The 26,393-nt window shown below is 47.7% G+C and overlaps 1 protein-coding gene across 1 annotated transcript in view; it reads left to right on the top strand.

The window, feature by feature from the left end:
- Positions 1-254: 254 nt before the first annotated feature.
- The window catches only part of GATA4 (GATA binding protein 4), a 48,181-nt gene continuing 22,042 nt past the window's right edge, over positions 255-26,393 (top strand). Inside the window, exons 1-2 of the mRNA XM_037893472.2 lie at positions 255-619; positions 4,169-5,017. Of these exons, the coding sequence (XP_037749400.1) occupies positions 4,528-5,017 (490 nt within the window). The 5' untranslated portion in view covers positions 255-619; positions 4,169-4,527. The remainder of the gene's footprint in view (positions 620-4,168; positions 5,018-26,393) is intronic.

Below are 26,393 nucleotides of genomic sequence, written 5' to 3' on the forward strand. Positions count from 1 at the left end.
AAGGGGACATTTATGGCTAGCGGGGAAGGTGTTTTCCTGCCCTCTTCTCCCCATTTCCCAGAACCCCGGCCCCCCAACCTGTGTCTGGATCCTTCATCCCATCTACAGGGGCCTGCACAATGGCCCCCCATGTTCCACAGCGCCCAGGCATAAACTGGGTCCCCGGGGAGGGCAACTGACCCAGAAAGCTTCATGCCGGGTCAGATCTTTAAAGCCCGTGCCTCCCTTTGGGAGGGATGCGGGGGGTCATAAACTGGCTCCAGCTGAAAGCCCCTTCCTCTGCTGAGTGGAGCTGCCAGGGAAGAGACTGCTGGACTTTGGCTGCTGTGGGTTTTTTTTTTTTAAACAGGAATGAAGCCTGGCGCCGGCTGATGGTGCAACAGAGATTGCCTCCCCCGCCACGTGATGTGGGGAAACCAGTCACCAAGTGGGAGAGGAGAAGGCCAGTGGAGAAAGGGGGAAAGAGAGCGAGCGAGCGAGCAGGGAAAGGCTGGCAGGGCAGCACTTGGCCTCTGAGCCAGGAGGGGGAGGGGGAAAGCCCCGCTTCCCAGTGGATCTCAAGGAGCTAGAGGTGAAAAGCCAAGCCAGGGGGTGCCCTAGCCCTCCGACATCCCCAAAGGTGGGTAGTTCTTTTCTTGTTACCTTTCCAGGATGTCTCAGCGTCAGATCTGCTCGTTTCTCGCAGCTACAGGGACCCAGATGCGGCGTGATCGCCTCTCACGACCCTAGCAATCCGGAGCCAGCCTTGATTCTGTTTTTCAGGCTGTTACAAACGTTGTGATGAAAATCGCTCGCCCTCTTAGGGGCCTTTTCCCTGCTGTGGACTCGTTTCGGCTCCTGCCTCTTTGGCCATGACATGGAAACTGTCAAAGCCCCGGCACATATGGACCCCCCCCCCCCCCAGGTTTCATTTGTTTCTGACACTGGGGAGGGGGCAACCATCAGTAGATTTGGAGGATCGGGATAAAGGCCGATTGGGGTTGGACATTTTGACAAGCTCCCATTCTCCAGATTTATTCCCCCCTCCTCACGATTTCCAAAATTTCCTTCGTGTTAAGCTTGGGCCACCCTCGTTCATCTCCCTTGTCTCTCTCTGTCTTGCTGCTTATCTGCTCTTATCTAGGACTTATCTCTTTTGATTCTAAATTCACTCCTTGTGAGGTACGGAGAGTTGTTTTGGGGGGGGACAGTGACCTGGTTTGGCAAACTGAAATAATATCAGAGAACTGGTCCCCTTTCACTAAATCCATTTTTTTTCCAGTGTGTGGTATATTCGCCAGAATCCTAGCGGAAGGAAGAAGGCAAGGAGACATCAGACACAGACATACCATTTGATTATTCTTTTGGATACACTTTGTAATCTCTTTAGGAATATTTCACTTTCTACTAAAGATTAGCAAACTCCCAGGCTCTTCTGCTATTATTTGTGCTTGTCTCCTACCGCTTTAATCACACACAGAAATAAATGACACCACCAGAGAGGAAAGGAAATTAAAAAAAAAAAAAAAAAAGCGACCCACAGGACAGCTCTGAAGATTCATTTTTTATCTATTTAGATCCAAAACTAGATCACAAAAAGAAGAAACCGCACTGCTTAATTTTACCGCCAGACTTTATGTCTCCAAAACGAATTCTTGATCTTCTTTTCAGCTAATTAATAACACGTGAAAAACAATATCAAATTCGGGCTCTTTTTACTGCCTGTAATAAAAATATGGGGGAGAGAATTAATTAATTGCCATTCGGCTTCGAGTGTATTCATTCTTCAATATGCCTTAAACGTATTGGTCGTCTCTCCCCCCTCCCCCCCCCCCACAAAAAACCCCCCAATAACTAATTTCGATTGTATATTTGTTTGTAAAGGCCGGACAGTCTCGTTCCCCAGTTTTCCAAGTTCTCCTTTGTTCGGGAGCATAAAGAATATTAGGAACTTCACGAAAGAAGTCGCGGCAGGTTCTGTTCTTCGGAATTCATTTTCAGAAATATCCACCCATCGGATCTGATTTTCTCCATTTTATTCCCCCCCCCCCGCTCAAAATACGGTGTCACTTAAACACCCCAACAACCCTGTATCATTTCCCCAGACACTTGTAAAGAGGAGAAGGCAGCGATCCAGGATCCGTACACCATTTCAAGCAACCCAACTCCCAGCAAACCTGCCCTTAGCATCCGAATCATTATTGTGCTGAATAAAAGTGACTTTCCTTGCTGGAAATGAGGCTGGTGTAAAAGGGCCAGTCCTGTGACTTTTTGGAGGCGCAGAAACTTATGTTTTAAACTAGTTTTACGGTAAAGTAGAAAGCACAATCTCTGTGTTTCAGACCCCTCTCGAAACCAAGGCAATGCTGCTATTCTTCCGCTTTCATATTGATTTTTTGTTTTGTTTTTGCGGCAAAATCCAAAGGGGTGCGTTGGGGGAAAACAGCGTTCATTTGCTCGAGGGCGGGCAGGTCTCTGGCAGCATTGAAATTACTCGAGCTCTCCAGCGACAAAGCGATTAAATATATTTCTTTCCGGGCCGTCAGAACTCCTAGCCGATTTGCGTTTTAAAATCCCAGGGCCTGAGCCAAAGCCTAGAGAAGGCTATTGAAAATCTTTGCATTCTTTTTTCGCTAGAGGTTTTTTGTTTCCTTTTACAGCCGATGAGTTCTTAAGCAAAAATCTCCCCAAGGAGCTGACCGGCAGTTTTGCCTGAGGATCGGGCCCTTTACTAGTAGATGCCTTTAAAAAGTCGTTTTCTTTTAATCTCGATTATTTATTGCCAAGTTATTCCGCAGCGCTTCCTATTAGCAGAGCGGTTGCTACGTCAATACGGAGAACGGTTTCTTTTGTTTAACACGGATTCTCCTGGAAACCAAACCGGATCATTTGCACTTAGATATAACCACTTATTTCATATTTCGTACCGTCTCTCCCGCCCGCTCATGTCTGCAAATTCTTGGACGTATGCGCTCGTTTGCACTGCTTATGTGTATGGGTCCCTGTAGGTGTCTATGTATGTATGCGTGTGTGTGTTTGTATTGCTCTTGCGTGTGTGTCTGCATACATGCATGTGAATATATGTGTCTATATATGTAAGTGTGTGCACGTGTGGTGTACGTATGCCTGGCATGTGTCTATTTCAGTGTCTGCATGTGTCTTTGTATGTTTGTATCTGTGTATGTGTCTGCGTCTCTATCCTCTGTGTGTGAGCGCATGTGTGTCTCTCTGTGTGTGTGTCTGTCTCTGTGTATGTGTGCACGTGTCTCTATCTCTGGGTGTGTGTGTGTCTATCTCTGTGTATGTGTACATGTGTCTCTATCTCTGTGTATTCGTGTCTCTGTGTGTGTGTCTCTCTCTGTGTGTGTACATGTGTCTCTATCTGTGTGTGTTTGTGTGTCTATCTCTGTGTGTGTGTGCACGTGTGTCTCTGTGTATTCGTGTCTCTGTGTGTGAATGTGTCTCTCTCTGTGTGTGTGTGTCTGTGTGTGCATGTGTCTCTATCTCTGTGTGTGTGTCTATCTCTCTGTGTGTGTGCACGTGTGTCTCTGTGTATTCATGTGTCTGTGTGTGAATGTGTCTATCTCTGTGTGTGTGTGTCTCTGTGTATGTGTGCATGTGTCTCTATCTAGCTCTGTGTCTGTGTCTCAATGTGTGTGTCCATGTCTCTATCTCTGTGTATGTGTATGCGTGTGTCTCTCTGTGTGTGAATGTGTCTATCTCTGTGTGTGTGTGTGTCTCTGTGTATGTGTCTCTATCTATCTCTGTGCCTCAATGTGTGTGTCCATGTCTCTATCTCTGTGTATGTGTGTGCGTCTCTGTGTGTCCATGTCTCTCTATCCTCTGGGGTCACGAGCGACCCCCCTCAAGTGTACGCTTCATTTAATTTCTCCCTTGACAGCTTCAGACTCCTGGTCGCCTGCAATCAGCCCCGATGTGATTTCAGATCAAACACCGGGCTCGGTCACATTAACAACACAATAGGCCCAGTCGTACCTGAGGACAAAGGTTTTTTGCTCCAGGGGCTCCTGGAGGAGCCTTGGGGAATGCTCCGTCTCTCACCTTCCCTCCGTGACCCTCCTCCCCAGCTCTCTCTAACCTCCTTATCTCCGCAGGCTCTAGGCTGGGTTTGTGTCCCCCACCCCCCCTTCCTAACCAGCTTCTCCCCGCTGTGCTTTCTCCCTGCTAGGTGTGGGTGTGAGCCGGCCCGCAGGAGAGGGGAGGAGACTCCCAATGTTTAAACTCCCCAGCCCCGGTGGCTTTGGCTTGATGGATGGAGCCAAGGGGGAGCAGCTAAGGCGCTAGACCCGGCTCCTGCAGAGGACAGACAGCTCCGCCTGCGTGGAGAAGCCCGGCGTGGGAAGCCGGACCCCAGGGAGGACTGGGGCTTCCTGGACCGGACTGAGCACTGCATGGTCCCTGGACAGGAGTGGGCAATAACCCCCCCCTCCCCCCCAGCAGTGGAGCGCTGCACTTAAACTGGAGCTAACGTGGTAACCTGCCGCCCACTCTGGATTGGGTCGGGGCCCGGCCTTGCTTCGCGCCGCGATGTATCAGAGCCTGGCCATGGCCGCGAACCACGGCCCCCCAGCCTACGAGGGGGCCGGCGGCTTCATGCACGGCGGGGCGGCCGCCTCCCCGGTCTACGTGCCCACCACCCGGGTCACCTCCATGCTCCCCAGCCTGCCCTACCTCCAGAGCGGCGGCTCCTCCCAGCAGGCCAGCCCGGCCTCCAGCCACTCCATCTGGACGCAGCCCGGCGCCGAGCCCGCCGCCTACAACCCCGGAGCCTCCCACCCGCCCGTCTCGCCCCGCTTCTCCTTCTCGCCCGGCGCCTCCCGGGAGGCCGCCCCGTACAGCGGCCCGCTGAGCCGGGAGCAGTACGGCCGGGGCTTCGGCGGCTCCTACTCCGGCCCCTACCCCGCCTACGTGAGCCCGGAGATGGGCACCACGTGGAGCGCCTCGCCCTTCGACAGCCCCATGCTGCACAACCTGCCCAACCGGGGCGCCGCGGGGGCCGCCCGGCACGCCAACCTCGGTAAGTGCCGCGCCGCGCCCAGCTGCCCCCCGAGAGCCAGGCTGCTAGCGGGGGGAGAGGACTCGGACCTGCGCTGCGATCCAGGGGGGGGGCTGGCCGGGCCACACCTCCCCCTCTGGCTGGCCTGCACCTCTCTGGAGAGACAGGGGTCCTGGGCGGATGGGGGTCGCGGGCCTGCTGGGGGAGGTAGAGAAATGAGGTCCGAATTAGGAGCTGGCTGCTTAAGAAAACAAGGAGCGGCCCAAGGCCAACGCTTTCCGGCTCGGGTGCCCCAAGTTGTTGTTGTTACCTATTATTAAGTCCTGGTTATTCTCGCAGGGCCTGGAGACTAATCAAGAACAAGGCTCCAGTGTGCTAGGGGCTGTACATACACAGTGTCTGCCCTGGAAAGTGTCTAAATAGACCGGACAGACACGGGAGAGAGAATGGGTATAACACCCCAGCAGAGTGAACCATGTCCAGTGGCCCATGGCATGGTAGTGCCGCATTTTTGGGGTGTGTGTGGGTGAGTTAGGAGGGGATAAGCTGAAGGAAAGGGAAAGGGGAGGGCCCCTTGAAGGAAGCGGGGTGAGGAAGATGCGGCAGGGGAGAAGAGGAAGGGAAAAGAGTTGTTATATTCATATTTACTCTTCTACATAAGTGGAAGGTGATGAGCACCCAGCTAGCTTCCATTGGCTTCTATGCGAGCTGCTGGGTCCTGAGTGCTTTTGAAAACGAAACCACCGATTTAGGTGCCTAATGTAGATTTAGGAGACTAACTTTAGGCCCCCGGTTTTGAAAATCTTGGTGACGCCTGCTCACTTTTATTTAGGAGCCTAAATGCTGATTTAACATAAAGTGCACAGGTCTTAAAAAATCCACCTAAGAGGCAAACATTGTTGCCTCTATTTTATTTTGGAGAGAGAGAGGGGAGGGGAAAAAAGTGAATCTTCTGTGTAATCACAAGCGTATCATCTCTAAATCCAGTTTCCTCTCCATGTTCTCTCTACCGCCCTATTTGGTTTAGCCTCAGCTGAGGGTGGTGTAGTTTAAAAATAAAACACAGTACTAGGAAAACGATTTGAATTCATGCACAATGTGCCTGTAGGTAATAGTGTTTAGCACGAATTTTCCTCCTAGTCTAGTGTGAATTTGTACAATGCTCTATTAAGATTTTTAAAAACTTTTCACAAATAAAGGGAGTTATTGTTTGGGGACTGGGCATCTCAAGCTCTTGGAGCTTTTTGTTGCCGATACAAAGGCGTTTAAAAAGTGCCACCTGGTATTTTAAAGACAAAGCTTGCGCCAGCCTTGTGGTGTTATCAGACAGTATTGTTAAGATGTGCAATACACAATGTCTGACATATTTCGATAATCTTTTAGACTGCTCCTAAAAAAATCCCATATCTTCCCCGTTGCCCACAAGTAGCGAGTTAATAATAATTTTAAATACCACAACAAAACCAAATCCAGGAATACCTGAAGGCTCTCTAAATTATTCCCCTCTCTGCATTTTTCAGCCCATCTTTCTTCTATGCATCTAACTTTCTGGGCCCAATCCTTACTACTTAGTAGTAAGCACCGAGCCTGCTATCATAGTAGTTCCATTGACTTCAAAGCAGCTGTCCCTAGCAGGAAACACCAAACTTGTTCGGGTATGTAGGTTACAAGCTTTGATTCTAAGCTCTTAGAGCGTGGGGTTGAATTGGGTCTGGGCCTTTGTACAGTACCGATTATATTGTCCAGCCCACCAACCGAACATTAATGATCTTTTACATTCAGTGCTACAGGAAAGAATTTTAAGTTCAAGACCAAGGCCCCAATTCAGCAAATGGATCTGTGCCAGTAGACCGCCTTGCCTATGTAGTGCTGTAATTTACACGGGGGTCTTCCTGGGTGGATCCGATTGCAGGATCAGGGCCTAAGCGAGTAAAAGATATTTGGGTTTTAAAATAAAAAGTACTAAGTACAAGTGACTTTTTATGTTAAAAAAAAAAAACCCACTTTAAAATATGCATGCGAGCTGGGTATGAAAAATTTAAATTATGTTTTATAACCGCCTGAAGTTCAACAATGATTGCTTTAAATGTAACCCCCAATCCAGTCATTTAGGGCAGCGGTTCTCAATCTTTCCAGACTACTGTACCCTTTTCAGGAGTCTGATTTGTCTTGCGTACACCCAAATTTCACCTCACTTAAAAACTACTTGCTTACAAAATCAGACATAAAATTGCAAAAGTGTCACAGCCCACTGTTACTGACAAATGGCCTTTCTCATTTTTACCATATAATTATAAAATAAATCAACGGGAATATAAATATTGTACTTACATTTCAGTGTATAGTATATAGAGCAGTATAAACAAGCCATTGTCTGTAGGAAATTTTAGTTTGCACTGACTTCGCTAGTGCTTTTCATGCAGCTTGTTGTAAAACTAGGCAGATATCTAGATGAAGACCTCTGCATACCCAAGGGGTATACATACCCCTGGTTGAGAACCACTGATTTAGGGCTCAAACCTCCATCTTTGCTCAAGTTGAATTCCCACTGGATTCCATGGGAGTTTTGCCTGCAGGACTTAGCCCTTAGTATTTAAATGGAACAAGGATCATTTCCAGCTGGGTGGCTTTTCTAACCTAAGGGGATACTTTGCGGAGACTGTACTTTTCTAGGTGTTGGTATGAAATGTGGAAAAGTTGTAGGAAGGCAGTTAACAAGCAAAGGGAGAGATTCATTACAAGAGGGGAACAGCTGGTTAGAAAGTCCAGGTGAAAGACATGGAATTATTGCAGGAAATCAGAGTGATAGGCACATATGGAGGGGAAAAAATTCACTTTATGTAGTGTGAAAGGAGATCAAGTCATGTTCAGTTGTCAGTAATAACACAAGTGAAATGCATACAGTTCAGTTCAACCATAGACTTTAGTGGGATGACTGGGTTCTGCTCTGTGTTTTTACAGTGCCTAACACAACAGAGCCCCTAACCCAGCTGGGGTCATTAGGTGCTGGCAGAATACTTGTATTTATTTGTTTAGTTATTTGCAACGAGCTACACAAGTGTGCCAAAGTGTAAACGAAACCATGGGCTGAATCCTGAAGTTTACATGTGCACGTCATTTCCATTACAGTCAGATTTGTGGGGAGAACAACACAGGCTTTATGACATTATGATACAGCGTGAGACCAAAACCAAAGAGCCTATATTTGTAGCATTGATTTTGAAAGCTGAACAATGGGAAGTTGGGTGTAAAAATCAATGACGGACTGGGTAAAATGAGTGGTTTAGGATCCTAGTTGGATTTAGGTTCAGGCACTTTTGAAAATGTTACCCAACATGGTTCCCAAAGTGCCTAATTCACGACCTGGAAGGGTACCAACCTCAGAGCCTAAAGAGGGAGGATCAGGCCCATCCGAGACGGCCATGAACTTGATCCAAGCCTTGGTTTGATGAGGCTTTAATGAATTCCTGATTTAATGGTGCGTGAAAAGAACCCACTTTTAAGTCTGTTTTCATAGCCCTGTCAAAGCCAAAAGCCATCTCCTCCTTTTGAGCATCTGCTGCTGCTCTCTCCTCCGCAGACTCTGAAATTAGCACAGCCTTGCAACCTGCAGACTAGGAGCTGGGGGAAAGGGTTGTGGATTGGAGGAATCCACATCATTTAAAGTGAGGGAGACATCTACCGGAGTCAGGCCCCAAGATCCATGCAGGGAAAAGGAGAAACAAGGCCTGGAAGGTCTCAGATCTATGTAGCATGCAGGTCTCAGATCTATGTAGCATGCAACAGTTGTTTAAAAATATGGACAATGGGTCAAATGCTTACCCTCTCTGCAACCTTATGGAGCCAGTTTTCCCTCTCATTTACACTGGCGCAATTCCTTTGGAATCAGTGGAGTCACTCTGGTGTAACTGAAAGGGGAGTATGATTGCACTTGGGCGTTACAGGGATTTGTCCGCTGGAGGGAACATTTATGTTCTTTTCATTGCAAACCAAAGCAGAAGTCTGGGAAGGGGGTTGTCTGAACGGGCAGATATTCAGCACAGCAGCAGCATCTGGAAAGATCAAAGCCCTGAGCAGAAACACAGCTTTGTAGGCAAATGTCTTCTCTGCAGCTGCTGTTTGAGATTTTGAACCAGATCCTAAGCTTTTCAGCAGGGACACTAAGATATTTGCCCTGTAGCATCCCCTGGGTGGTTTCCATGTGACTCATCAGCATTTGTTACAATCTTTTGCCACTGAAAGCACTGTAGTACAGTAAGGTTCCCCACACCCCTTCTACAGAGGTGTCTGCTGTGTGTGTTACTGAACTCTAAGTACCCCAGCTTTACATGCAGAAACTGACTTATTAACTCACAGTGCAGACAGTGGAAAAAGGAAATGTATCTGAAATATGTTATCGCCCCGATTCTACAAGGTACATCCTGAAAGGTGTGGTGCACCCTCAGCTCTCATTGATTTCCATGGGCTTGGGCCTTATACCTATATATGCATTTATTTATATTGTGTCTGTAATATACAGAATCCAGCCCTCATCTTCCAAAATTCGAGCTCAGTCCTGCAACCCTCACTCATGTCCACACCCCTTACAGACAAGCTCCCATCGGCACTGCTTATGTGAATAAATGATTATGCGCTACAGGGGTACAAAGCAAATTGGAAAATCCCATTGGAGTGAGTGGGCCTGCTTCATTGCTGTGGTGTACCAGTTTTATGGTGGCATGACGCCATTGCCCTTACTGGAGTTGCACTGTTGTGAAATTGGTACGACGGAGCCATGAACTGAGCCTAATAAAGGACAGAATTGGGCAAAGGGAGAGAAAGATTTAGCCCAGATATATAAATATTCTTTCGTCCCTAAAATCCCAGAACAGTGGTTTTTTACAAACTTTAAATAAGTCAGTAATACATTTGTTGTTATTATTTATTAATATATAGACCAAAATGGTGCATAACATGACACCATAACATAGCCTACATTACATTATAAGTTGTAATCAGTTGTTTGTGTAAACCGATAAAGGGTGAAGGGCATTAAATCTAATACTTTAGTTTAAAAGATAAAATTAGCTCGCTCTAGACACAGGTCTTTGTACAGATTACTTTAGTTACAATAATATTGAGAGGCCTTTTAAGAAATGGATTACTGGGACACGAATCTGTTTGTATTTTTATCATTTGTTTCCATCTTTTTGGGAAAAGAGGATAAAATCCTGTGATTGAGCTACTGTTAATTGCAGGCCGTTTATCGAAGGAAATGTCCCAGGCCTGATCCTGTATTCCTAGCGCACTCCCGGTGACGGGGAGGAATCCTGGCTCTGTTGAAATCAATGGAGCCAGGATTTCGCCCGAAATAAACACGGACTGTTTGTCCAAGCAGGATCAGATCTTGCACTTGTGAGCTCTTCAGTCATGAAAGATAGTTTCTCTAAAAATACCCTGCTGTTTGCAGGTGCCTCCTCACAGACCTTTGATGCAGCTAATTTGACATTGATCTCCCAACACTTAGGATGCATCTTCACTAGGATAACGGGTATGTTCTTAGCTAACTTGGTGGCCAAGTTGCTGAGCCCTAACCCATGTGGGTGAGCAGTTATTATACAAATGCAACTCATGAGCGTAAAGCTACATCTACACTACAGATCCCATACCTGCATAGTTCCCTAGTGTAGACGCAGCGTGCACCTACAGAAGGAGTTTTTGTGCCAGAATAGGAACACCGCCTGCTCGAACGCAGTTAGCAAGGCCACCTGAAGCATTCTTCTGTTGGTATCGCTGCATCTACACTGGGGATTTTGCCATCATAGCTATGTCACTAGGGGATGTGAGGTTTTCAGTTTTAAGTGTAGACCAGACCTAAGTGACAACGGGGAGTAAGGGCTCCACAGTTTGGCCATTGGAATGGATAACATTCTATTCCAGGGTTGGGTAAAACATATTAAAGATTGATCGCTGTAAAATTAAGAACCTTTTTTAAGTGGACACCAGTTCACATGAAAATGACAGATTTTTTAAAAAAAATCATCCTCTGTAAGAATAAGAAGAATATAATTATGGTCGTATTCACTGGTCCTGGTCCCGATTAGGACCCCATTGTGCTAGATACCGTAAAAACAGAGATGTTTCACACTGAAGAAATTAAATACATTAAATTAATCAATTACTAAAATTGAAGCAATTAAATAAAAATCTTAACAGGCTCCAATGTAAGCAATCAGATCTGCTAGCACAGAGCCCTGCACCCGTGCAGGGTGCAGCATCTGATTGCAGAAATAGGATTTTAGGGAGAAATAATCCTGCAGACTTCATGCAAGCAGAATTCCCACTGACTCCAAGAAGAGCTTTGCCTGCATACGGCATCGGAATAATAGCTCATTTCATGGGATGGCACTTAGTTTAATCCCGAAGTCCCCTGCAATCCACACAAATCTGGTGTCCCTTGTCATTTCATGCTGAGAGTGTGACATGAGAAAAGTAGGATTATTGCTCTGAGGTTAAAGTGTGTTAGTTGCACTGAAGGAAAGAAGCTCACAGCACTGTGTGGGTTCTGCGGGGATCTTTTTTTTTTTTGCATCCTTCATTTTGGATCTTTGGACATTTTACGTCCTACATTTGGTCTCTGGAAGCTTGAGAAGTGTGTGTGTGGGCCTGGGCTTGTTCTTTCCATCTCTCACCCTGCTGAAAAACAAAATTAGGGATCTGTATTCCTTGTGCGCACAGTGAAATAGGCTGGAGACTGGGGTGCACTGAGCATACAGCACTGGGCTGCTAGACTAGTCGGTTTCACTCGCTACGCGGGGTCAGTTTCGCCCTGGTAATCTCTTGTAGGGCGGTGTGTGTGTGCCGCTTGCGTGCTTAAAGAACAAAGAAAATGTTTTGATTGCAGTATATTTTTTAAAAGGATCACAACGTTCAACTTAAATTGTGGAATTTTAAGACAATACAAAAACATACATCTCAAATTGTGATATTTAAAAAAAAATCACGAAAAATATTTAATCATAGGTTGTGTGTGGGTTTTTTTTTTACATAGAAAACCTACATTTTGGAACTAAACTACCTGCCAACGAGCCATTAAGCATTCAGCATGTTATTTCAGGCATAATGAAACTGACACTGCACTTTCTGTGAGTGAATTTTTATGGAGTGCTAAGGCAGTGTGGCGGCTGGTAGCTGTAAATTTGTCCAGCCTCAAATGACAAATTTAAAAATAATTATTTGTGATCCCGTTTAACTAGATGTGTGTTGAAAATGGTTAGATCGTGCAAGGTGCGATTGCTCTTAAATACTCTCTGAAATTCCCGATGTTGCCACTAGAAATAGCACTGCGACTTCCATTTGTGCAGCGACACGGTGGAAAATTTTGAAGGCCCAGTGCATTGTAACGAAAGTGAATCGGCATTTACACACAGAGGAACAGCATTTCACGGGCTCCTTGGGTCCACTTAAATCAATGGGAATTTCTTGTAACCCGTGTAAGGAGTATCCAGCTCTTAGAGAAGCCATTCCTGAAACAGGACTGATTTACTGAACCGCTGACAGTTCCTTTGTATCTTAGATTTTGAAACAAGCAGTTCTTTCTGTTATTATTATTCCTTTAAATACAGTTTGGCAGTGTTGGAATTCCTTGTGCATAGAACTCAGACACCAGGCTTTTAATGGAAGCACACTCCAATAAAGATTTAGGCTGATATTTTCAAAGCGGGGCATCCAGCGCCCGTATCCAGCTTTGACAATTCCAGTCTTCAGAACGTAAGAATTCTTTGTTTTTAAAGTGCTGTTTTAGGCAGCGTCTGAGGGCAGTGAAGACGTATTTTGCAGAAATTTGCACTGAGGTTTTTAAAGATGGTTGACTCTGCAGTGTAGTTCTGTATCCATTCACATAGGCTTGATCTACACACAAAAGTCTAGGCAGAGATTTGCGTTAAAAGAAAATGGAACCAGCTTTGTTTGAGATGAAATGGTTCCCATTGAAATCAAAGAAGGGTTTGTTATGGACTAGAAGAGAAGCAGGATCAGGGCCATATAAGATAGTGGGGGGAGAGGGAACTGGGATGCAGAAGAAAACAATCCGTTGCAAAATGAATGGAGACCTAAACTTAGTTGAGTCTCAGCACACAAATCCCAAGACTAAAGGTAATGGAACTTTCGGTAATTTCTAATCAAGTTGATTGGTTGCCACGTAGAGGGGTTTGGGGTGTTGGTTTTTTGGTGGGATATAATCAATATGTGATCAGGATGGTCCCTCCCCTTATTGGGACAAAGTGGATCTGATGTTGCTCTTTGTGGGGGTGGGAAAGTAAGTCTGTTTGTTAGAAAATCTTTTACAGAAAGGAACAGTTAAGGTTTCCCCTTTACACATAATGGCCAGACACGATCAGAGGTGGGGTCCAATATCCTGTCTCCACCAGGGGTCAGTGCCAGATGGTGCAATAGAATAACCTGCCCCCGAGGAATCTTTCCTCCTAACCCCTAGCAATTAGAGGTTGACGTCACCCCTGAAGCTCTCTAGGGAAGATCACACAACTGCTCGTAAAAAGCAATCGGTTGCTCTTTTACCTCATTCATCTCCCCCTTGCATTTGACTGGCACAAACCTCTTCTCTGTTGTGTCTTATTAATTATTATTATTATTAGTGGTAACAGTATTTGTTTTGCGGCAGCCCCTAGGAGCCCTAGTCATGAACCAGGACCCCACGGTGCTAGGTGCTGTACAAACATATACCAAAAGATGGTCCCTGGCCCAAAGAGCTTCCAATCTAAGTATAAGACAAGAGACGACAAATGGATACAGCCAGACTGATGGGGGAGCACAAGGAAGCAATGGGACAATATCATTATCTTATCTCAATCTTAACTCCCAGTGCACAGCTCTTCCTGCAGCTCATGTGTATCTCATGTGCTCATCACCTCTCCATGTATTTTCAAATATCATTTGAAATGGATCTCCCCCTTGACTGCCTCGTCACTTCCGTCCCCTATGCTGCTGCCAACTCTTTGTGAGATTTGATGTTGTTTCTGAAAGCCCCAGCTCCTGGAGTCATGTTATTGTGTGAGACTCTCCAAGCTTTCACTGGGGAAAAAAATCAGTAAGTTTCTAGCCCTCCCGGTGGTGGAGGAAAGCTTGAAAACAGGAGCCCTAAACCCTCAAAACTCAAAAGACAAATTAAAAAGAACCCAACATTTATTATTATTTTTAAATGTCATGATTTTTAGGAGGCTGGGCTTATGATTTTTTGAATGTTCAGGGCTGGCAATTCTGAAAAAAAAAAACACTCTGAAAGAAGCCCCAAACCTTGAGCCCAGGGGCATGTAAGGTGCTAAATGTGTTCCTACTATGCAAGGAGCCAGTTCTGCCCCCACCTTTTTGGGGGGAGGCTCCCTTTGCACAGGAGGGATCGTGGATGCTCAGTGACGACATGCATGAGGGGAGCAGGGCCGAATGTGGGTACCGCTACTCCCTATGCCCTGCAGCAGCTGCTGCAGCCTGGCTGCCTTGATACCCAGGTTGGTTACTGCGGGGATTTTGGTCCAGCAAACCCATGCACAGAACAGAGCCCTTCACTGTGGGCCTTGCCCGCGCGCTCAGCATTCGGCTCTTGCGCTCTGTGTTTTAAAAGATATGGGGCAGATCTTCAGACGCTGTCGGTTAGCTCCGCACCAACGCACGTCAGGTTACTCTCATGGACGGAGTTATTGCACCACCGGAGGCTCAAATGGACAGAGGCCGCTCAAGACAATGGGATGCCCAGTCTGGCAGCCCGGCCAAATGTACGTCGCACCCGGGGTTGCAGCATCGCTCAGGTTTGGCCCAGCTGCCCCTGGCAGAATCTGCCACCCGAGGCAGCCGCCTGCTTTGCCTTTGCTCCAGCCAGTGGAGCTAGGAAGATTTACACCTGCTGTGGATCCAGGGAAGCTATAGTGATGAATAGCAATTGAGGATCTGGCCCTAAAGTTTGGTGTGATTCCCTGAATGGTTATGGCCCCACGTGAATGGAAAAGTCAGTCCATTTGCCTGGCATTGAGAGCAGTCCCCATCTTCCACTCCCTCCGCAGTCAGCCCTCCCCGCTGAACTCCAGTCAGTGGGTGTTCTACCTGAGCCGGGATCAGCCTCCTCTCTCTGCTTTTTCAGTCATCCCCAGCCATTTACATTTCTGAGCCATCCAGTCAAACTTTGTCACCTCCAGTCAGGTCTAATCAATAGCGAGTGGGGAGCAGGTTAATTATAATCGCAGAATAAACGCCGAAGTCTCAAAGTTCACCGACTTTAGCAGCATTTCAAAACCAGAGAGGACAATGCCAAGAAACTTTCATTGATCCATCCAAGGCAGGTGTGGGAGTGTGAACCTGTCCGTGGTCCGATCTGATTCAAGACTACTCGATTTTGTTCCTTATCTCAAGCTATTTCCTATCTTATAATGTCTGTTATTTTAGATAAAAGTCCAATCAATTGGGTTAGAAAACCTGCAAGTTATATTTTCCTCTGATAAGTTTTGGTACCTGCAGGTCTGTCGGCTGGGTGCTTGTCAAGGTCTGAATTGACCTGTTCAGATATTTAATCAGTTACTGTGAAAATCTCTCTCTCTCTCTCTCTCTCTCTTCCCCACCCCGCTCCCAATGCAAGGGAGTGACCCAATGTTCAGAACAACAAATACTGCCGGAAAAGAGAATTATTAGAGGTCATCCAGTAAACAGGGAACAGGGGGCAAAAAGCACAAACCGGGCATATTTGGGATGATGAAAAGAATTAGAAAAAACAAAGAGATATATATAGGCTAGAGACTGACCCGAGTTGTCCTGGGCTGTTTTCTGAATTCCTTCCTTTAAAGATATTCACCATTGTAACAGAAACTAGAATCTGGCTCAATAAGTGCATAATGATCCTGCAGGCCTGACATGGGTGCCTCGCTGAGGTCAATAAGATTTTTCACTTGAGCAAGGATTCCTCAGCTGAGTAAGTGTTGCAGGGTTGGACCCTTAGAGAGATACCGTCAAGGGGTTGAAGCCCCAAGAGTGTGTTTCATAAAACAAACAACAAAGAAAGGTAAGCTCCATCCCAATGGTTTTAAGATCTTTGCATAGAAACTTTCCCCCGTAGGGGTTGGAAGCCGATCAGCAAGAGGGTCACTTGGGTGAAACTCATGAAAAAATCCCTGGCTAGCTGCATTGTCCAAGCTGAGCAGGAGACAAGAAAGGAAAGAAACGGCACAAACGGTGAAAAGGGAATTCAGTTTCCAGCAATGTAAGGGGTCATTAGTGGCCAATCACTTTCTGTGTCCGGACAATACGATTTGCCTCACAACAGCGTCATTTTGGTAATGGAATAATATAGAAAGAATACAACCGTCGTAATTCTCATTATTTATCAGATCTTCCATCCAGAGATTTCAGAGTGCTATTTTACACACATGAACCCTGATTTTGCAAAGTTTTAAAACACATGCTTATCTTTAAGCATTGTGAATAATCCCATTAAACTCAATGGGCGAAATCAAGTCAATGGCAAAACTCCTATTGACTTCAGTGGGGCTAAAATTTCACCCCGGGGGGGTACTACACATTGTGCATAAATCTAAGCACATGATTAATTATGTCTTTGCAGGATCAGGGCCAACAGTTAAAAAGCCATTAAATATGTGTGGGTCCAACCAGTGGTTTGGGACCAGATCTGGCTTGCTTTACTCACGTGCGTAGTCCCAGTGATGTTCTAATAATGATGATGAGATACACCAGCCAGTTGCTTAGTAACTGGAGCCTGAGTCTGCTTGCCCTGATGGTGTCCGCAGACACTGGGAGAAGCCCTTAGTACCGCCTGGAGACAGGGGTGTGTGCGCTCAGAGAGGGAGTAGGTCATATGATTACTTGGTTTACAGTCCCCAAAGGACTCTGTATGCGACCCCTGTGCTGAATTCTAGAGGTAAGAGTGGAAGGAGTAATAGTCACAGCAGGGGAGAGCATAACATGCGAGGGGCACAATGGGCCTGGTTCTCACTTACTCTAGGGTCCCTTGATGCCACTCTGTCAGAGTAAAGGAACCACACAGTGGGTGCAAACAGCCCTCCCTCCCCAACAATCCTCGCTGGGCAGAAGGCCTCCCTTGCTCTGAGAGAGCTGGCACAAAGGCTGCCAGCTTGGGTGTGGGCAGACACACCCACTAGCGGGGCTTGAGCTGGCACATTAAGAGTAGCACTGTGGCTGGCTTGGGCAGCAGCTCGGGCTCTCATGCCAACCCGGCCCCCAAGGTGCGAGCTCGGTTGGCTAGCCTGAGTCCATGCCGGAGCCGCAACGTCCACACTGCTCTTTTCAGTACCCTAGCTCGAGCGCAACTAGTCTGAGTCTGTCCATCCAGGCTGGGAAGCTCGCTCTCAGCTGCCGTGTAGATGTACCCAGGCAGTTAGAGCAGCCCTGAGGCTGCTCTGACTTACACTGGGACCAAGGCAGGCCCCTGCACAGTCCCAGAATACAGGGAGTGCAGATGTAATTTTAAAGCCACCTTTCCCTCTTCCCTTCATCCCTGCCCAAGTGCAGGAACTGAGGAACTGAGCCTCAGGCCGGATATATTTAGAAGGGCCGTCAGCCATATAGATAACAGTGTGAATAGGGTCAGTGATAATATGCTAGGAGTTCCCGGCAAGGTCATTCCTGGGGGTTCCCCAACCCTTCAACTCTATTGGCCTCACAAGTCCCTTCAGTCTTTTCCTCCCCTCCTTTCTGTTTGTACTCGCCCATCTCTCTGAGGCCTGAAATGGCTGGAGGGGAGTTAGCAGATCCTCCCTCTTCACCCCACCCCAGAGAGCAGAACTATCCAGCTAATCTAATCACAGATTGGCAACAGCCCTTTCCAGGGACACTGCAGAGTATGGCCTGTGAAGGCTGGGAGTCAGTGAGGCAGCCAAGGAAATCACTGGTGGTGCCCCGACTTTCTTTCTTTCTTTCTTTCGCTCCCTGACAGTTTCGACACACTTGCAGAGTGGTGTAGGACCTACCTGTTTACCTAGGTACTAATAGCCATGGGGTCTGAGCTCTTCTGTGATCTCTCCCATCTTTCTTTTGCCCCGTCCCCTTGCCCTGTCTGTGTCAGGAGTGGCTCTGTTCGCAGCGCTATGTCTTGGTTTGGCGCCATGGACCACACCTTGCCCCGCGTGACCACAGGAGCTGGTGCCTGGCTTATAGAATCAGGGCATTTAAGATGATACGGTCACAGACCATACAGAGGAAAAACACCCAACAAGCCGAAGTTTGGTCTTGTGGTTAAGACACTGTGCTGGGACTCCGGAGGTCTGGATTTCTTTCCTGGACTGTGCTGCAGACTCCCTGTCTGACCTTGGGCAAGTCTCTTAACCTCTCTGTGCCTCAGTTCCTCATCTGTAGAGGTCGTGTGCCCGCTAATGATCCCTCAGGGCCACTGACAGCTGGCAGAGTTTAGAACAGCCGTTAGGTGGCTCTAGATTGCTCTGGGGATGAGGCCGGCACTGAACTGGCCCAGTGATCAAGGGGCTGTAAATGCCTCCATTGTGCATCCCTCCACAAAGCTGCACCCAGCACATCTGCTGACTGTGTAACTTGATACACAGGATGACTCGAGCAATAGTTTGACTGTGGGAAGGTGTGGAGGCCTCTTTGGCTAGGAGACAAATGTACAAAGGGTTGGCAACCTGTAGGAAGATGAAGGCTGTTTTTGCCCTCAGATTCCAACAGGGGGTGCGGTCGCCTGGTTGAGGGAGTGGGAGGAGCTAGCTAATCCCATTCTCCCTTTCTATTTCAAATGGAATGTGGATGCTCTTTTGTGCTGCCTTATTCGTTACAATTTCCCGTTCCTGGGTGCCTTTTTCAGGGTGAAATCCTGCTCCCCTTTCCCCCTCCCCACCAGGCAGAGGGCTAGCATGGGGCCTACGCACTACTGAAATCCTACCTAAGCCTCTAAACAGGATGTAACCATGAGCAGTGCGTAGGCCTTGAACTGGCTGTTAGCACCGGGGTGGATTTAATCCATAGCATCTTAATTCCTTTGTAAAGGAATAATGCATAGCACCCCTCACTCAGTGATCCCAGCTTCAAATGATTTGTCCAGGCTTGTTCCTGGGTCGAGGAACACAGCACCAGAGAGTATTAGAAATCCCACATTTCCTGGCCATCACTGTCTGTACCTCTCACTGCAGATTGGGGTCTTCGGCATTGTTTTCCTGTTTCACCCCGACCTTAAATCTCTGGACCAAATGACACTTAAGCCGAGGGGAACCTCTGACAGCCCATTTCCATTTATAACATGGACATAATTCAGGGAGGAAAATGGTGCCAATGTTGTTTCCTGTCGGATGGAAGAAAACCATTTCTAGGAACATTGCTGTGAAGCTCACCCCTGCACTCTGATGTCATGGCTCTGACCCCATTTCCTGCGCAGGTCCTGGCAAAGCAGCAATCAGCTTAATCCAGGATTTGTTTGAAAAGCATGTAAACCTGCAAAAAACGTCATATTGGCTGCAAGGATCCTACATGCGTAACAGATTAAGGATCATCTATATAAATAATAAAGATGAAGCTAAATCTATGAGCAGGTTCAGAAACATCTAGAAAAGTGTTGTAGGTTATGTCTCCACTACCACTTATGTCGGTATAACTTATGTCGCTCAGGGGTGTGAATTAGCCAGCCCCCGAGTGATGTAAATTACACTAACCTAAGTGCCGGTATGGACAGCGCTCTCCCGCCGACATAGCTTCTGCTGCTCATTGGGGGAGGATTAATTAAGTCAACGGGAGAGCTCTCTCCTGTCGGCTTAGAGTGGCTACACTAAAGAGCTTATAGCGGCATACCTGCATCGGTGCAGCTGCACTGCTGTAAGATCGCTAGTGTAGACATGGCCTTAAGGGTAGGGTGTTCCCCAGGACATAGAACTGGGGTTGTAAACGTGGAGAAGGATTGATACAGCAGTTACTTGTACACTTAGGACCGTATCTTTCACTGATGTAAATTAGCATCGCGCCATTGTCGGTGGTGTATTTATTTCAGAATCTGGCCATTAGCTGCTTTCCATTTCCTGTCCAGGTAGAGCAAGAAACCTTCATCTGACCATAATTAGCCCTGGAGCCAAGCCGTGAAGTTCAGGTCCAGATCCAACACAGCCAAAGCTCATAAGGGTTTGGATCTGGTGACCCAGTGCAGGAACTAGGGACTATTCCAAAGTACTGACCTCTTAGGTTTGTAACCATGGTCGATTCCACGACAATGTTACCAGCATTTACCCATGACTGCAACTTATGCATGTGAGTAGTCTCACTGAGGGGGGCAGTGGGCCTACTCGCCCATGTCAAATTGCTCATCTGCGTTTGGCCGGGTCTGCACTAGAAAATAGAACCAGCACGGCTGTGTTGGCTAGGAATGTGAACAAATTAACCCCTCGCCGACATAGCAGCGTCGGCAAAAAGCCCCAGAGCAGACGCAGTCATACCAGCCAAAATAGTCCCCTTGCTGATACAGTTTATTCCATTTGGGGAACTGGTTTGAGCTAGACTGGCCACAGCGCTCTTTTGCTGGTATAAACTGCGTCTCCACTCGGCAGATTTGCCAGTATAGCCCTACCGGTTTATCATTCCTGGCAAGCATAGGCAAGGCCTAAGTGTTAGCAGGAGCGACACCCAAAGTGGTAACACATGGTCCCTTCCTCCCCCACGCCTTCCCCAAGAGACCCTCCCAAAGAGCACTGCATTCGGAGGAAAGCACCCACGCGCCTTTGCCCCTGACAATCGGCAGCTGTGCAGTTTTGCCCAGAATGCCCTGCTGGGAGCACAGCAGGTGTAGACGGTCCTGGTGGGGGAAATGCTGCGGGGCAGCCATTGCCCCTGCACGCGTAAGCAAGGCGAACTGGTTGGACCACTGTCACCAATATGGGACGTGGGAGAGCCATGCTCACGTCCCTGCTCTGCAGGCAGCAGAGCGAGCTGCGATGAAGAACTCTGCTCCAAATCCGGGCAGGCAGGGACGTCCGGCTGGGTCGCCTTCAGGCTGGTGCCCTCACCGCTGAGCTAACATGCAATTGCTGAAAGGGAGGGTTAAACCTTGAAAGTTGCTGCAAAATGGACTTGTCCTCCAACCTGCGCTAGCTGTAACCGCTCTGGATACGGTGTTTTAAAAGAGCTCCAGTGTTTGGGGCGTTCCACCCACTAATTGTCTCTTCACGCTTCTCTGTCTACATGGATCCATCTCCACAGCATCTGAGCACATGGGCGGTGCCTCGGACAGGCTGGGGGAGGCTGTGTCTCCCCAAACAGCCCAGCGTGGCCCCACCCATGCTCCTCCCCGAAGTCCCCTCCTGCTTGCCCTTCGCCCCAGCCCAGGCAGGCTGCTCTTTAGGGAGGCGTGCTGCGGCTGGGGCTAGGATGGCCGGGACTTGGGCTGGCTGGGGCTACCCGTTGCTGGGGGATGGGGGTAGAGGCTGCCCGCCCTGTGCTTGGGGAGACTGGGGGCACTGAGGCTGGGGGAGGGGGGCAATACGTCACCCTCCCACCCAGTGCTCCAGGGCGGGGGAGGGGGCGGGTCCTTGGGGGGCAGGGCTGGCCGGGGCCTAGCCTCCAGCAACCAGTGGTTCACCCACCGCCCGTGTCTGAGCCCCTCACAGACATTAGTTTATTTTCACAACACTGCTGCAAGACCAGAGGAGTGCTAGTATCCCCATATTACAGGAGCGGGGGGAAACTGAGTCACAGAGAGATTTAAATGACTTACCCATTAGCAGAAAGGCTCTGGTAGAACCAAACATTGAACTAATGTCTCCTGAATCCCAAACCATCCTGCCCTCTTTAGCACACCACCTTGCAAGTAGATTTCAATGATCTAATCCCCATCACTTGATTGAGTGCTTCATCCTCCATTTTCTGTTGCATCATGGCAATGTCCAGTATTGAAAAGAAGTGTGTGTGTGTACCATTGCCCTCTTCTGGATGTAATCAGTACTGCTCACGGGTGTGTTTGCAGATAAAGGTCAGGTTGCAAAGATCTGTGCTTTGTGGAGCTGGGGATCCAAGTTTTAGGCCGTGAAGTTCAGCATAAGAACTGTGACGCTTTAGGTAGCCACAGATTTGCTGTAGCATTTTGAAACTTGTGATACTGAGTGAAACAGTGATTTTATAAAAGCCTCTTATAAAGTGATCTAACGTTAGAACCAGATCATAGTCTGAATATTTTATAAGCAAATATGTAGGTTCTTTTTTTTCTTATCAGACCGAATAAATCACATGCCAGAGTCTGGGTCAGACATATTTCCAACGCAAATGAGTGAAATGACAAAAAAACACAATATATTTTCAGGACAGAGGATCAAACATTTTTTTAAAAATCATTTGTAACAAGGCCTTACACATGCGATTAAATCCCCAGATACTGACAGGGATTCTAATTGACAAGGAACACCACTCTGCAACTGGATCTGCTCGCTCAGACCCCAGGCAGGCCGACTGCAGAACGAGGACAATGTTCATGTTTGCTAACAATTTTTCAAAACAAAACAAATGGGGCAATAAATCCATGCGATATATTTATAACTATTCCCCTGCTATTCCGAGAACAGCACACAGGCCCGGGGATCACGTATGTTCCATTTATGCTCACAAAAGCATGAAGCCCGGGTGTGAATTGTCAAAGTGCCATCGACTACACAAAGTAAATACATCGAAACAATGGAGAAAAATGTTACTTTCTTGAGTCGCTTTCAGTTCTAATCGTTTTAGGGGCACTTTTTCAGATGGAAATGGGATTTTCAGATTGACAGCGGCCCTTTAAAAATAAATCCTCGGGACATTTCTGTTGGTCATAAGTCTTGCTGAATCGTATTTTGTGGGTTGCCTGTGGCCCTTTAAATGTTAAAGAAAATAAAATCTAAACAGAAAAGAGTGGAGGAAGGAGGGTGGGAATGGAGTCTGATCAGCCGTGTTCTGTTGCCCTCATTCCTACTTAAAACAAAAATAATCCTACCACCATGTTCTACTTCCCAGCTCAGAGCTGTGCTGCGGCATTGCTAGAGCAAGTCTGCTCGTAACATTACAGAAATCCCCCTGCTTTCCTATCGGTGAATTCTCCAGCATTACAAGAGCTCCCGGCTTTCCCACCTATCCTCTGGTGTGCTCCGCAGCTCAGCTCTGTAGCATTAGAGGGATGACCAATGCTTCCAACTTCTTGTGATTTTTATCATGTGACCCATGCTATTTGGTGTTTTTTCTTTAAGCCCCAGCTCCTGGAGTCATGTGATTACATGAGACTCTCAGCTCTTATGTCAAGAAACAAAGTGAGTCTTGAGCCCTTGTGGTTGCAGTGAAAAGCTTGAAAACATGAACCCAAAGGTTCAGACACAAGAAGGCAAATATAAAGAACTCCAAATGTATTAGTTTTTAAAAAAAATAATCATGATTTTTAAGCTAATCATGATTTGTGGGGCATGGCTCATAATTTTTGAATGCGATCCTGGAGTTTGCCTGCTTTCCCGGCTGTCCCTGTGCTCTGCTCCCCAGCTCACATCTCATCTGCTGTGTGGCGGGAGTCCCCCTGCCTTTCTTAATTCCCATGCGGAGTATTCTGGGTCTGCTTTTCAAGCCAATGTGCACTTGTGCAAAGTGAGACTCCTCTAAGAGTCCATCTGGGATGAGTATACACGAGTGTGCCGCTCTCACCTCTTATCATAACAAATTGGTTTAGGAAAGGCAGTTTCTCTGGGGGAAGAACTGCTCTCACGCTCTGTTTAAAGCCGGTAAGTGCCCGGCTGGGCGTGACAGATGGTGTCTCCTTTGTGGAGGTGCTTCAGTGAACTGACAAGACACTTTTTTAGGGGGAAATGTTGATATTAAATTTCCCTCCATCTATAAACAAAACTCCAGGGCTGTATTAATGGAAACCCATTTCCACTGGGCAAATCAAAGGGGGTGAAGATAACAGGCAGAAGGGGAGGGTAAGAGCTGTCAGAGTTGAATAAACTGCCTCAAGTATGTCCCATCCAAAATAATACAGTGAGGCTCTTTGTCCCCCTCTAGTGGCTGGCCCATATATAGTAGCTTATAAATCTCCTACTGCGTTTGAGCTAATGGACCATTTCTCTCTCTCTTAGGTACTTGTATTACTACACTATCTGAGCACCTCACAATCTTTAACACAGTTATAGATGTGTTGTTATCTCCATTGTACTGATGGGGAAACTGATGAGTTACACAGAGACTAAGTCACTTGCCCAAGGTCGCACAGGAAGTGTGTGGTGGAACACACAGCATTGAATCCCAGGTCCTGGGCTAGTCTCACTAGCCACCCCTGGCTCTGGTTCTTTAGCTCACGCTTTTAGATCCAGAGATCTCCTGTTCAATCCCCAAAGACAACCCCTTCAAGGCCCAAAATGAAGGGTTTTTAAACTTAAAAGAAACAAAAGGATTGGTTTGGGAATGATTGTAACATTGGACAGGAATATGTAGCTTCCTGGATTATTATTTGTCTCTATTTCAAAGAAGTCCTTCCTTTAAATGGTAATAGTCCACCACAATAAAATATACACCTGTGCAGTCACCCACCACCACTCAGGATCTCCCAGGGACCACTGACACCCCTGTCACTAGATGTGCATGGGACCTCCTGCCCAACCACTGCAGTGAGTCCATTTTGCCTGGTGAGTAGCACCTTACTCTGTGAGCAGTGCTCTTGATATCGGTGGAACCACGTGCTGGTAAGGTACCGCTCTCTGAGACCATGGACCCTAAGTGAGCTGTATCTTAGCAATGACTTTTCCTTCTAAATCCACCCCCTCCCCCCTCCCCCCCCCCCAAAAAAATTGAAAAAATGATGTTAGATCAGTGGTTTTCAATCTGTGGTCCATGGACCCCTGGGGGTCTGCAGGCTATGACTAAGATTTCCAAAAGAGTCTGCACCTCCATTTGAAATTTTGTAGGGGTCCGCAAACGAAAAAATGTTGAAAACCACGGAGATAGATTGTGGAAGCATGCAGAGGCTCCAGCCGAGACTGGGGGCCCATTGCGTCACCCAGGGTAGCGAAAGACATTTCCCAGCCTGAGAACCGTGTAGTCTGGCTAAACAATGGCCAAGAGGGGAAAGACTCATCCAAGGTCATGCAGCAGCTCATTGTTCAAGCCAGGACCAGCCCCCAGGTCACCTGGTTCTTAGACCAGCTCCTTAACCACTAGACCATGCTGTTTCATGTTAAAATCTGCCCCTGCCCCAAGCAGTTTACACTCTCAAGACCGAGTGCTGAGGTACTGGGAGCCTCCTCTGAGGTGCTGCGGGGTGCCCTCGACTCCTTGAGACCTTGATGGGAATTCAAAGTCCTCAGCACCAGTCAGGTTCAGGCCCAAGTCAGACCTAACACAATGGCCAAAGAGCAGGGGAAGGGGTTCAGGTGTAACGGATGAGGTGCTGAGTCAGGGAGGCGGGTGGTGGAAGCAGTGAGTTGTGAGGGGAGAGGGAGGCCATTCCAGTCAGAGGCTTCTGCGTTTGTTTCCCACATAAATGGTGGCCCGAACCCTTTCCTGGCAAACGTAATCCCCTCCCAAGCTGCCACTTGCTGTGCCTGGCTCTGGGCAGGGCGTAAATCTCCACAGAAGGACCTGGCGTGAAGGGTAATAAAGAGGTCACATTATGGACCCATAAATCTTCGCCGTCCAGCGGCTCCGTGAAAGGGAAATTGTTGCCCTGAGTGTGACTGGAGGAGCCCTTCCCTCCGCTCCCATTGTGCTGGCTCCCTGCGGGAGCTGTTCAGGCAATTTGCTGCCTGAATAAATGTTTCCTTTCCAGGCTGCTAGTACAAGGTTGGGGGGAAGAATAAGTGTCAAAAGGGCTCATAATGACTGGATTTAAAGCCATGGAAGCACTTACTCAGGCGCCTTCCACAGGGAGCCTCCAGAGGCTGACGCTACTTAATCTTCGTTATTAATGAAAAGGCAAAACTGAATGAGCAAAACACTGGAAAAACCAAACCAGACCAAATCCGTGTGGCGCTGCGACCGTGGTGTCCTGGCGAACCTGGCCGTCCAGTCAGCGAGCACAGGCTCTTAGCATGGTGAATAGGCTTTTCTCTGGCAGTGTCTGAGCAGATCTCTCCAACGCCGATGGCTACCTCCTCACAAGCAGCCCCGCTAGGAGCGGAGGTACTATCCCCTTTGGGGAGGGGGCGGGCATTGAGGCAGAAAGAGATGAAGGCCCAACTCTTCACAGAGGGCTTCATATAGCTCATCAGGCCAGAAGGGAGCATTATGATCATCGAATCTGACCTGCTGCAGAGCACAGAACAAAGGACTCCATCCAGCCTTTCCTCCAATGTCCCTGAGCAGAGCAAGAGGAGCACTGGGAGGAACCGAGAGCAGAGATGAGGCCGAGGGCGCTGTCACAGTACGTAGGGCCTGGAGGGGAAGGAGACAAAGT

Source organism: Chelonia mydas, chromosome 3, assembly GCF_015237465.2.
Source record: "Chelonia mydas isolate rCheMyd1 chromosome 3, rCheMyd1.pri.v2, whole genome shotgun sequence".
Classification (NCBI taxonomy): domain Eukaryota; kingdom Metazoa; phylum Chordata; order Testudines; family Cheloniidae; genus Chelonia; species Chelonia mydas.